Consider the following 11983-nt stretch of genomic DNA (forward strand, 5'->3'; position numbering starts at 1 on the left):
CTTTTATTATTAAAATTTTATTTAATCTTATTTATTTTTATTTTTTAATTTTATTTAATTTTGAATTTAATTTTATTTCATTTCATTACTTTGTTTTGGTTTTGCTCTATTTTATTAATTTTTTCTTTATTTATTCTATTTTATTTCTATTCCATTTTATTTCTGTTCTATTTTATTTCTATTTTATTTCATTTTATCCTATTTTATTCCATTTAATTTTATTGTTTATAGGCTGGATTTGATGATTTCAAAGATCTTTTTCAATATTTTCCAGTTAATTCTGTAATCTCCTGCATTTCAGTGAGGGAAAGGAGTTCATTCTGCAGGAGCTGAAGTGAGCAGAGCAGTCAGGCAGTCTCAGCTGGTGTCAGAAACAGCCAAGGATTAATTTTTTAGCACCATCAGCTCAAACTGAGCCTTCAGCTCGAGCTGAGGGGCTGCAAAATGTCCTGGTTGGGATGTGTTGATCTTCAGCTTCCAGGTTCTGGAGCCCAAGCTGCAATTCCAGCTCAGGGTTTCTGTGAAAAAGCTCCAATCACAGCAATAGTTCTACTCCCACTGTGAAATTCTGCTTTGGGTTTGATCCTCAAATTGCCATCCCTGGTGTTGTTGTTTATTGTTCTGCAATAATCTTCATGTTCCTTGTGAAAACCAAGGTGGAAATTTTGCACTAATTGCTGCTGCCTTCAGGCCAACTTCTGTTTTTGTTTGTTTTTTTCTGCTTTTGATAAAGCAGCTGCAGTAGGGCACAAAATTAATTTCTAATCTGTATCTAATTGTGTTTATTTTGCCTCAGCTTTGTGACACTCAAGATGAAGTGGCCCAGACTCTGGCTGGAGTGGGGATCAATGGTCTGGGTATGTTCTGGAGTTTTCATCCTTTACTTCTCCTTTCCCTTCCTCCCTCCTTTCCCTGCTCCCTCCCATCCCTGCTCTCTCCTTTCCCTGGCTCCTTCCTTTTCCCTGCTCCTTCCCTTCCCTTCTCCCCCCTTTCCCTTTTCCCTCCCATTTCTGCTCTTTCCTTTCCCTTACTCCCCCCTTTCCCTGCTCCCTCCTTTCCCTGCTCCTTCCCATCCCTTTTCCCTCCTTTCTCTTCCTCCCTCCCTTTCCCTGCTCCCTCCCTTTCCCTGCTGCTTCCTTTGCCTTACTCCCATCCTTTACTCTCTCCCATCCCTTTTCCCTCCTTTCCCTGCTCCTTCCTTTCTCTTAGTCCTTCATTTCCCTTGCTCCCTCCTTTCCCTTGCTCCCTCCTTTCCCTTACTCCCTCCTTTCCCTTACTCCCTCCTTTCCCTTACTCCCTCCTTTCCCTTACTCCCTCCTTTCCCTGCTCCTTTCTCTTACTCCTTCATTTCCCTTTTCCCTCCTTTCCCTTGCTCCCTCCTTTCCCTTACTCTCTCCCTTTCCCTTCTCCATCCCATCCCTTACTCCCTCCTTTCCCTTGCTCCCTCCTGTCCCTTACTCCTTCCTTTCCCTGCTCCTTCTTTTCCTTGCTCCTTCCATTCTGTTTTCCCTCCTTTCCCTTTTCCCTCCCATCTCTGCTCCATCCCTTCCCTGCTCCCTCCCCACATTCAGCACCTTCCTGGGGCAATAAACTCTTCCCAAAACACCAGAGTTGGTGCCTGAAGGGAATGGGAGCAGGGAGTTCTCCCCTCTGACAGTTTATCCATCTCCAAATCCTCGTGGTCCCCGTTTGGGGCTGGGTTTCAGTTCAAAGCTGGGTAATGCTGGTTTAAATCTATTTTTAGGGCAGCTGCTGCTTTGTTTTGTTGGAGTGATGAGCTTTTTCCTCTGGCCTGGTTGCTGCTGCAGCTTGTTTGCCTCTGCTGAAAGGTGCCAGAGCTTCTTGGCCTCAGTGCCAAGGAAAAAATTCTTCACCCTGACATCAGGACTGAATTTTCAGTCCTTTAAAAGAAGTACAGGAAATTCCTTGTGAGTAACAATGGATGGAAGGAATAACAGCTCTGTTTTGGATCTCAGTCTGTGCTGTGAGGATGCCACTGAATTCTCCTTGGAGCTGAAATATTTTCTTTGCTCAGCAGAGATGGACTCTGAGGAGCTGGAGAAGGAGCTGGACAGTCTCCTGCAGGACTCCAGCAAGGATTCCCTGGATCTGCCTGCCGTTCCCCACAAGGTGCTGAGTGCCCCCATCTCTGATGCCGAGCTGGAAGCTGAGCTGGAGCAGCTCTCTGTGTCTGCTGGAGGTGGGAATGGCAGCAGGGCCTGGGAGGGGCTGCTCTGGGAGCTGGGACAGCCCTGAGCAGCACAGGGGGCAGCAGAGTCCTGGGAGAGCTGGGAATTCTGCCTGGATCCAGGCTCAGCAGAGCTTAACCCAGTCCTGGGAGAGCTGGGAATTCTGCCTGGATCCTGGGAATTCTGCCTGGATCCTGCCTCTGCAGGGCTAAACCCAGTCCTGAGCTGGGAATTCTGCCTGGATCCAGGCTCAGCAGAGTTAAACCCAGATCTGGGAGAGCTGGGAATTCTGCCTGGATCCTGGGAATTCTGCCTGGATCCTGCCTCTGCAGAGACAAACCCAGTCCTGAGCTGGGAATTCTGCCTGGATCCTGCCTCTGCAGAGACAAACCCAGTCCTGAGCTGGGAATTCTGCCTGGATCCTTTGCCAGGGGTGGAGGGAGAGCTGAAGGCTCTGTGAGGGAGCAGCTGCTTGGACTAATTGCTTTTTTACATTTAACAAAGTTGTACAAAGCCAGGCAGTGTTGGAAGGGATAAACCAGAATTTTCTGAACAGGATTTGTCCAGCACTCAGCATCTTCCCTGGAATGCTCTTTATGTGGGACAGGCCTGCTTAAACTGGGCTTCATTTACTGAGAAGGAAATAAATCATAAGAATGATAAATAAATCATATTTTATGATTTATTAATGATCTTTTTGGGTCCCTTCCAACTCAGGATATCCTATGATTCAGTGACAGTGAATGACCAGAGTTTATGGGCTTGAACTGAGCTTTCCCTACTGGACAGTTTCAGTTTTCCTTTTGGGAATCTGTTCATGAGCAATTCCACAGGATTGGCCATGTAGTTTTCCTTCTGGTTGGGCAGGTTATAACCCCAATTTCCAAGGCATTCCCTGAAGATTTCCAGGGCATGCCCTGTTCCACATGGAACGTGATTCCAGGGGGATGGAGCAGAGCAGGGAAGCACCTGGGCACTCTGGAACTGCATTGGGTGGTTGTGGATGTGTTTGATGAGCTCTGATCTCTTCTCTGTTGCAATTCCCTTCACAGCTGTGGCACAAAAGACTCCCTCTGCTTCTTCTGAACCCAAAACAGCTCTGGGACTGAATCTCTGAAGAGCCAACAGAATCCTGTTGCTGCAGTTTGGGAAGTGTCTCAATGTTCCTTAACTGATGACCAGAACTTCCAAGGAGAGGGGAGCACCCCCTGTCCTCCTGGATCTGTCTCTGCTCAGCAGCAGGAGCTCCTGCCATGACAATCCACTCTGGACCTGGCCCCAGCTGGTGTTTGTCATCTCTGTGCCAACATCTGGTCTCGATCTGACTCGTGACCCCAAGTCACTGCCACATCCAGTCTTCCCTCCTGGGAACACAACTCCAGCCAAGATAAACTCTTCTGTGTCCATACCAGTGCTCGGTTTTGGGTTTGATTTTGATTTCTCTTCCTTTGCTGTGGCTGATGTTGAGAATCTGAGTAGCAGCAGCGTTGCAGTGGCTCAACATTTGGCTGTTTGTGTGGTTGTTTAGAACACTTGGCACATCAGTCCTGCCCTTGCAGCAGCTTCGACACCTGGTGCTTGTTGTGTCCCTCCCTCTGGATCCTGCACTGACAGCCAGGCACTGGAACTGCTCCGTTTGAAGAGATTTTGGTGCTGCTCAGAGAGGACAGCAATGGCAAGCACGAGACAAAAGAATCCCTCTCTCTGTAATGACATTAAGGCCTTAAAAGGGAGACCTGCAAAAGATTCCCCCAGAGGAGTTTCAGGCTCTTGTGGCCAAGGCTGGGCGTTGCCATCCAGCCTCTTCTGCTGGCACTTGAAATTGGAGCTGGTAGCTATTTTTGTGTCACCCCTGTGAGCAAAACTCCTTGGGAGCTGCAGGGTGCTGGCTCTGAGCTGCCACGGAGGGAGTTGGGGTGGGAAATAAAGAGATCCCTTGGGAGAGCACAGCTCCATGGAACGGCCTTGGCTTTGCCTTCCGCCCTGGCACTGCCCTCCCACAGGATTGTGTGTTCCCAGAGAGCCCAGACCAGCCCCTGTGGATGTTTTTGATGCACAAAACCCTGAGCACCACAGCTGCAGCTGCTCCAGGGCTGCCTCTCCCCCACGAGCCAACCCCTCATCTTTTGCAGGTCACTTTTTACCCCTGGCGTGCACACGGAAGCCTGGGAAGCCCAAATCCCTGAGAAACGGAGCGATGGATCACAGCCCTGTGCCCCTCCTCCTGACTGGGAATGTGTCCCACAGCACTGAGAATGTGTTCCTGCACCACTGGGAATTTATTCCCACAGTATTGGGAATTTATTCCCACAGCACTGAGAATGTGTTCCTGCACCACTGGGAATTTATTCCCACAGTATTGGGAATTTATTCCCACAGCACTGAGAATGTGTTCCTGCAGCACTGGGAGTGTGTCCCACCACCAGTGGGAATGTATTCCTGCACCACTGGGAATTTATTCCTACAGTATTGGGAATTTATTCCAGTACCACTTGGAATTTATTCCAGTACCACTGGGAATGTGTTCCTGCACCTCTGGGAATGAATTCCAGCAGCGCTGGGAATTTATTCCCACAGCGCTGGGAATTTATTCCCACAGCATTGGGAATTTATTCCAGTACCACTTGGAATTTATTCCAGTACCACTGGGAATTTATTCCCACAGCACTGGGAATGTATTCCTGCAGCACTGGGAATGAATTCCCACAGCATTGGGAACGTATTCCTGCACTTCTGGGAATTTATTCCCACAGCATTGGGAATGTATTCCTGCACTTCTGGGAATGTATTCCAGCAGCACTGGGAATGTATTCCTGCACTTCTGGGAATGTATTCCAGCAGCACTGGGGATGTGTCCCAGCACTTCCACGCTGCCTCTCCAAACCCCGCTCCTCAGTGGCAGCTTGGGATAATGGGACTGGGGGCTGGAGTTTCCCCTCCTGGTGACCGTTTGGTGCCCACTCGGTGCCAGCCCAGGCCAGGGGTGGCACTGGGGCTGTCCCCAGGGGCTCTGTCCCCTCTGTCACCGCTCGCCAGTGCAGGCTCCTGCCAGGGGAGGGGGAGGCTGCAGCTCTCACTTCCCCCGTGGAATGATGTACAATGACTTGAAGCTCTGTATTCCTTTCCTCTGGAAGTAAATGGGAGAAAAACCTCGGTGTTTTCTGCCTGTGTGTGACCACAGGGGAGGGGAGGGACCTGGGGGCCTCCTGTGCTTTGTCCCTGCTCCAGCTGCTGTTCCAGCTGTGCTGGGATCCAGGGATAGTCCTGGGCTGCTTCATCCAAACCCAAACTGAGCAACTGCTCCCCCAGACTTTACCCTGGGTTTAAAAAGCCCATTATTAAATATTACCACCTTTAATAATTTGTCTGTTTTTCCTGAGCAGGCTCTGCTGCTTTCTGGGTGGCACTGCCTTCATTCCTGGTGCCATTTTGGACACAATTCCTGCTTTTCATTATCTTTCCCTTTCTTTTTTATCACTCTGCATCTCAAACCTGCACTTTGAAGGCTCACAGTCCTTTGCCTAAACCACTTTGCTCATGGAGAAAAGGAAATCAGTTCTAATGAACCCCTTGGTTTTGTACTGGGCAATTCCTAAAGCTGATTTTGGGGCAGTTTTTCACCCAGCTTCTTGTTCTAATTGTCATTAAGCAGCCCAGACTGGGAGCCTGGTGCTGGTTTTCCCTCTGCCTGAAGAAAATCGATGTCAATTGAGTGACCTGCTGATAAAAAACCAAATTTCCCTCTGAAACCACAATGCCTAAGCCAGGAATCCTCAGGCTGTTGATGCTGTTTCCTCTGGCTGAGGTTTGATCTGATCCCTGGAGAGCTCCCGTGGTTTTACAGGGCTCAGGTCTCACCCACAACCTGGAGTTTTGTTTTTAAAGCCTGACTCCTCCTCCTTCCTCCCCTGATCTCAGAACTTGTCCCTTCCCTGGAAATTCCTGCAGGATAAACACTCCCCTGTAATCCTGGGATGCATTAGCCGTGCTGGAAGTGCCATTTAGGAGTTAAACCCGAGCAGCTGCTGCTTTATTTGGAGTGGCTGGTAATTTTCTGCCTTTGATGCAGAGTGGGGGATGTAATCAGGGTGCCTGAATGGAGAATTTTCAGGATATTTTGGTGAGACAGCAGGGAGAGGAAATCAAGGGCAGCCTCTTGCTGGGTGAGGAAATTAAATATAAAAACTTCGAGCTGAATTGCCACCAAACTGGAATCTTTTCATGCTGGAGAGCTGTTTAAAATAGTGCTTAACTTGAGCCTGGAATAAAATAGCTGCTGAACTGTTGCTGATCAAATAGTGCAGATCCCCAGGGGAGGAGATCTGACCTCTCCCAGGAGGAGCTGCTGGGTTTGGTTTGTGACAGCAGAACCCGCAGGGATCCTGCAGCAGGTGTGGTCCAAATTGGCAGAATTTGGATAAATTGAATCCCATCCCATCCCATGGATCCCATCCAATCTCATGGATCCCATCCAATCCAATCCCATCCCATCACATCCCAGGGATCCCATCCCATGGATCCCATCCCATCCCATCCCATCCCATCCCATCCCATCCCATCCCATCCCATCCCATCCCATCCCATCCCATCCCATCCCATCCCATCCCATCCCATCCCATCCCATCCCATCCCGTGGATCCCATCCCATCCAATCCCATCCCATCTCATCTCATGGATCCCATCCCATCCCATGGATTCCATCCCATGGATCCCATCTCATCCCATCCTATCCGGGAGATCCTTTCCTGTTCCTTTCCTACAGCCTCAGGTTGTGCCGGGGGAGGTTTAGGTTGGAAATTGGGACGAAATCCTTTATGGAAAATTTCAGACACTGGGAGGGTGGAATCACCATCCCTGGAGGTGTTCAAACAGTGTGGAGGTGGCACGTGGGGACACGGCGTGGGGTGGCCTTGGCAGTGCTGAGGCCACACTTGGACTTGATGGTCTGAAGGTCTTTGCCAAACCTAACTCTAAAATTTTACATTTGGCGCTCCCGAGGAGGAGGAGCTGATTTGTGTCTCGAAGGATTTCCTGGAAGCCTCCTGGCTTGGGATGTGCCACCATGAGCTGCCACTGCCACCCTGTGCTGTGACTTAGGGGGGTGACAGATCCAGTGCCACCCTGTTGTGTGTGACAGACCAGTGCCACCCTGCTGTGTGTGTGACAGACCAGCGCCACCCTGTGCTGTGTGTGACAGACCAGTGCCCCCGTGCCCTGTGTGTGACAGACCCAGTGCCACCCTGCTGTGTGTGTGACAGACCAGTGCCACCCTGCCCTGTGTGTGACAGACCAGTGCCACCCTGCCCTGTGTGTGACAGACCAGTGCCACCCTGCCCTGTGTGTGACAGACCAGTGCCACCCTGCCCTGTGTGTGACAGACCAGTGCCACCCTGTGCTGTGTGTGACCGATCAGTGCCACCCTGTGCTGTGTGTGACAGATCAGTGCCACCGTGCCCTGTGTGACAGACCCAGTGCCACCCTGTGCTGTGTGTGACAGACCAGTGCCACCCTGCCATGTGTGTGACAGACCAGTGCCACCCTGCCATGTGTGACAGATCAGTGCCACCCTGCCCTGTGTGTGACAGACCAGTGCCACCCTGTGCTGTGTGTGACAGATCAGTGCCACCGTGCCCTGTGTGACAGACCCAGTGCCACCCTGCTGTGTGTGTGACAGACCAGTGCAGCATCCCCGTGTTTGTTTCTGAGATCCTGAAAACCTTCGTGCCCAGAGCGGGGGTTGGTAGGAAAATGCCCCGTGGGGCACCGAGGGCAGAGCGTCCCTGGGCGGCTGAGGGATCTGCCCTGAGGGCCTTGGGGTATCCTGAGAGGGAAAGGACCCGGACACCCCAGATCCCACCCTGGGAGCGGCGTCCAAACGCCCCTGGAGCTCTGCCAGCGCCGGGGCCGTGCCCGTTCCCTGGGGGCTGTCCCGGGGTTTATTCCCCCCCACCTTGGGGGAGAACCCTGCCCTGCTCCTTTCCCTGCCCAGCCCCAGCTGGACCCGTGTTTAGCAATCCCGGGGTGATAGACCCGGGTTTAGCATTCCCGGGGTGATGGACCCGGGTTTAGCATTCCCATGGGGATTGATCTGGGCTCAGCAATCCCGGGTGATGGACCCGGGTTTAGCAATCCCGGGTGATGGACCCGTGTTTAGCAATCCCGGGGTGATAGACCCGGGTTTAGCATTCCCGGGGTGATGGACCCGGGTTTAGCATTCCCATGGGGATTGATCTGGGCTCAGCAATCCCGGGTGATGGACCCGGGTTTAGCAATCCCGGGTGATGGACCCGTGTTTAGCAATCCCGGGGTGATAGACCCGGGTTTAGCATTCCCGGGGTGATGGACCCGGGTTTAGCATTCCCATGGGGATTGATCTGGGCTCAGCAATCCCGGGTGATGGACCCGGGTTTAGCAATCCCGGGTGATGGACCCGTGTTTAGCAATCCCGGGGTGATAGACCCGGGTTTAGCATTCCCGGGGTGATGGACCCGGGTTTAGCATTCCCATGGGGATTGATCTGGGCTCAGCAATCCCGGGTGATGGACCCGGGTTTAGCAATCCCGGGTGATGGACCCGTGTTTAGCAATCCCGGGGTGATAGACCCGGGTTTAGCATTCCCGGGGTGATGGACCCGGGTTTAGCATTCCCATGGGGATTGATCTGGGCTCAGCAATCCCGGGTGATGGACCCGGGTTTAGCAATCCCGGGTGATGGACCCGTGTTTAGCAATCCCGGGGTGATAGACCCGGGTTTAGCATTCCCGGGGTGATGGACCCGGGTTTAGCATTCCCATGGGGATTGATCTGGGCTCAGCAATCCCGGGTGATGGACCCGGGTTTAGCAATCCCGGGTGATGGACCCGTGTTTAGCAATCCCGGGGTGATAGACCCGGGTTTAGCATTCCCGGGGTGATGGACCCGGGTTTAGTATTCCCGGGGTGATAGACCCGGGTCTCGCAATCCCGGGGGGATTGATCTGGGCTCAGCAATCCCGGGATGATGGATCCGGGTTTAGCAGAGCTGGGTTGATGGATCCGGGCTCAGTTGAGCCGGCTCGGGGTGGGGGGATGGATCCCGGCTCAGCAATCCCGGGATGCTGGATCCGGGCTCAGCAAAGCTGGCTCGAGGGGATGGACCCGGGTTTAGCAATCCCGGGGGGATGGACCCGGGTTTAGAGAGCTGGGTTGATGGACCCGGGCTCAGCTGAGCCGGCTCAGGGAGCTCTGGTGGCTCTTCCCCCTGAGGTGACAGGGAAAGGCAGGGTCAGGGATGCTCCAGACCACACTCCGGGCACAGAGTGAATTAATTTCAGCTGAACCAACTCGTTTTGTGCCCAGGATTTGCAAAGCTTGTCCTGCTTTTCCCCGCCTCACTTTGGCAGGGAGGCTCTTCTCCTCAGGAGAGCAGTGGTGGCCCTGGATCTGTCACAGCCGGGCAGGGTGGCACTGGATTTGTCACACACAGGGCAGGGTGGCACTGGTCTGTCACACACATGGCAGGGTGGCACTGGATTTGTCACACACAGCACAGGGTGGCACTGGGTTTATCACACACAGGGCACGGTGGCACTGGATCTGTCACACATGGCAGGGTGGCACTGGATTTGTCACACACAGGGCAGGGTGGCACTGGATCAGTCACACACAGGGCAGGGTGGCACTGGATTTGTCACATGCAGGTCAGGGTGGCACTGATCTGTCACACACAGCAGGGTGGCACTGGATCAGTCACACACAGGGCAGGGTGGCACTGGATTTGTCACATGCAGGTCAGGGTGGCACTGATCTGTCACACACAGCAGGGTGGCACTGGATCAGTCACACACAGGGCAGGGTGGCACTGGATCAGTCACACACAGCAGGGTGGCACTGGATCAGTCACACACACAGGGCAGGGTGGCACTGGGTTTATCACACACAGCAGGGTGGCACTGGATTTGTCACACACAGCAGGGTGGCACTGGATCTGTGACCTCCATAAGTCACAGCTGCAGTGGCAGCTCATGGTGGCACATCCCAAGCCAGGAGGCTTCCAGGAAATCCTTCTTTGAGACACAAATCAGCTCCTCCTCCTCCTTAGGAGCTCCAAAATATGAAATTCTGGAGTTAAGGTTGGCAAAGACCTTCAGACCATCAGGGCCACCCCCACACTGTGTCCCCAGCTGCCACATCCACACCTGACTGGAAAAGGATCTTGACTCTCTGGTTAGTTGTACCAGTTATCCCCGAGGTGAAAGCTGATGTGGAACGAGCTGGGAATTACGGAAATCGTGATGAACTTGAAAGAGAAGCAACTTTACACCACTTTACTGAAAGTAAAATCTGTTTACCAAGGATTAAAAAACTTATCCTCATCCTCACTGGTTCTGCAGGTAACCTGTGCTGAAAAAAGATCTGAGGCTGCTTTGTGTGGGACTTTCAAAAAGAAAAAAAAACTTCCAGGTTTGTACAGGATTTTTAGGTGTGTTTTTTTAATTTTTTTCCTGGTGAAGGGATTTTGCAGTGGACAGTAAATGCCAGCTTTGCACCAGCTCAGGGCAGGGAGGACTGATTGGTTTGGGGTCATCTCTGAGCTGTGACTCAGCGCCTGGGCACGGAAATCAGGCATCTCTTATGCAGAAATCACGATAAATTTCTGTGCTCATTTGCATTGAGCACCCTCAAGTCTGACTGGGATGATTATTTTGCCCCTCGAACCCTCTCAGCGAGTTCCCAGTGACTCACCCTGTGGATTCACATCTCTCCCAGCTCCCAGGGCAGAGCCAGATCCCACCTGAGCCAAAGCCAGAGGGATTTGGCTCCAGAGGGAAGAGCAGGGGCTGCAGGAGCAGAGGGAGCTCAGACCCCTCTTGCTCCTGGCCGTGAATCCCAGCCTGGCCATGGAAGAAATCTGGGAATTCCGCGGGAGCACCAGCAGGTGAAGAGGAGAGAGGAGAGGGAGGAAGATTTGCAGCAAAGCCTCCCCAGCCCCGGAGGTGAGTTCTGGCTCCTGGGAGCAGCAGAGGAAAGGAGCTGGGGTGGGAGGCAGGAGGGAAAATCCAAACTCCAAAAATCCAAAAATCCTGTCGGCAGAGATCTGGAAAGGACTGAGAGCTTCCAGCACTTTTCCTGGGCTGGCAGAGGGACTGGATTGCAGCTGGGGCTTTGGAGATGCTGAGGGAGCAGGGAAAAGGGAAAATGGGCTCTGGATGCTGATGGAGCCTTGAGCAGCTGAGAAACCTCAGCAGGGATGTCGAGGGTGTCTTGGTTTGAAAGCCAGGTGCCTGCTCAGGAAGGCAGGAGCCTCCCCTGAAATGGAGAATGTAAAATCCCCATCTCCTCCAAATTGCTATAAATTTGAAATTAAGGGTCTCTCAGGCAAAAATATGGGAGCAGGAATAACAGTTCTTTAATAGGGAAGAAAATAAAAGGATAAAATAAACAATGCAGTGAACTAAACCAGCACTGCCAGAGTCAGAACCCAACCTGACACCCTGTGGGTCAGGGTGCTGGCAGCAGCGCCATTGGAATTGTGGCTCAGCCCTCCTGCAGTGTCAGGGGTGGTTCTGCTGGAGCAGGGATCCTGGAGAAGGGTGGAGTCTTCCTCTGGAGATCCAGGGGCAGAGGCAGCTGCTGCTCCTCTGGGAAATCCAGTGCAGAAGCCGGGCTGGTGTTCCAGGGTAGGAGATCGGAGGGTAGGACGGTTGGGACAGACGGAGACGAGAGATCTCTGCAGCCAGGTCGTGGAACTTGGGGTTTATTGCAAAGGGCCAAGTGCAGGGCCCTGCTGGGAGCTGCCAGGCACAGCTCAGAGCAG

At 52.6% G+C, this 11983-nt stretch overlaps 1 protein-coding gene across 1 annotated transcript in view; it reads left to right on the forward strand.

The window, feature by feature from the left end:
* The window catches only part of LOC115949068 (charged multivesicular body protein 7-like), a gene marked incomplete at its 5' end in the record, with an annotated part of 8621 nt that extends 5021 nt beyond the window's left edge, over positions 1–3600 (forward strand). Inside the window, 3 exons of the mRNA XM_031065335.1 lie at positions 797–857; positions 2039–2200; positions 3242–3600. Of these exons, the coding sequence (XP_030921195.1) occupies positions 797–857; positions 2039–2200; positions 3242–3306 (288 nt within the window). The remainder of the gene's footprint in view (positions 1–796; positions 858–2038; positions 2201–3241) is intronic.
* Between the last annotated feature and the right edge of the window lie 8383 nt (positions 3601–11983).

Source organism: Geospiza fortis, unplaced genomic scaffold, assembly GCF_000277835.1.
Source record: "Geospiza fortis unplaced genomic scaffold, GeoFor_1.0 scaffold393, whole genome shotgun sequence".
Taxonomy (NCBI): Eukaryota; Metazoa; Chordata; class Aves; order Passeriformes; family Thraupidae; genus Geospiza; species Geospiza fortis.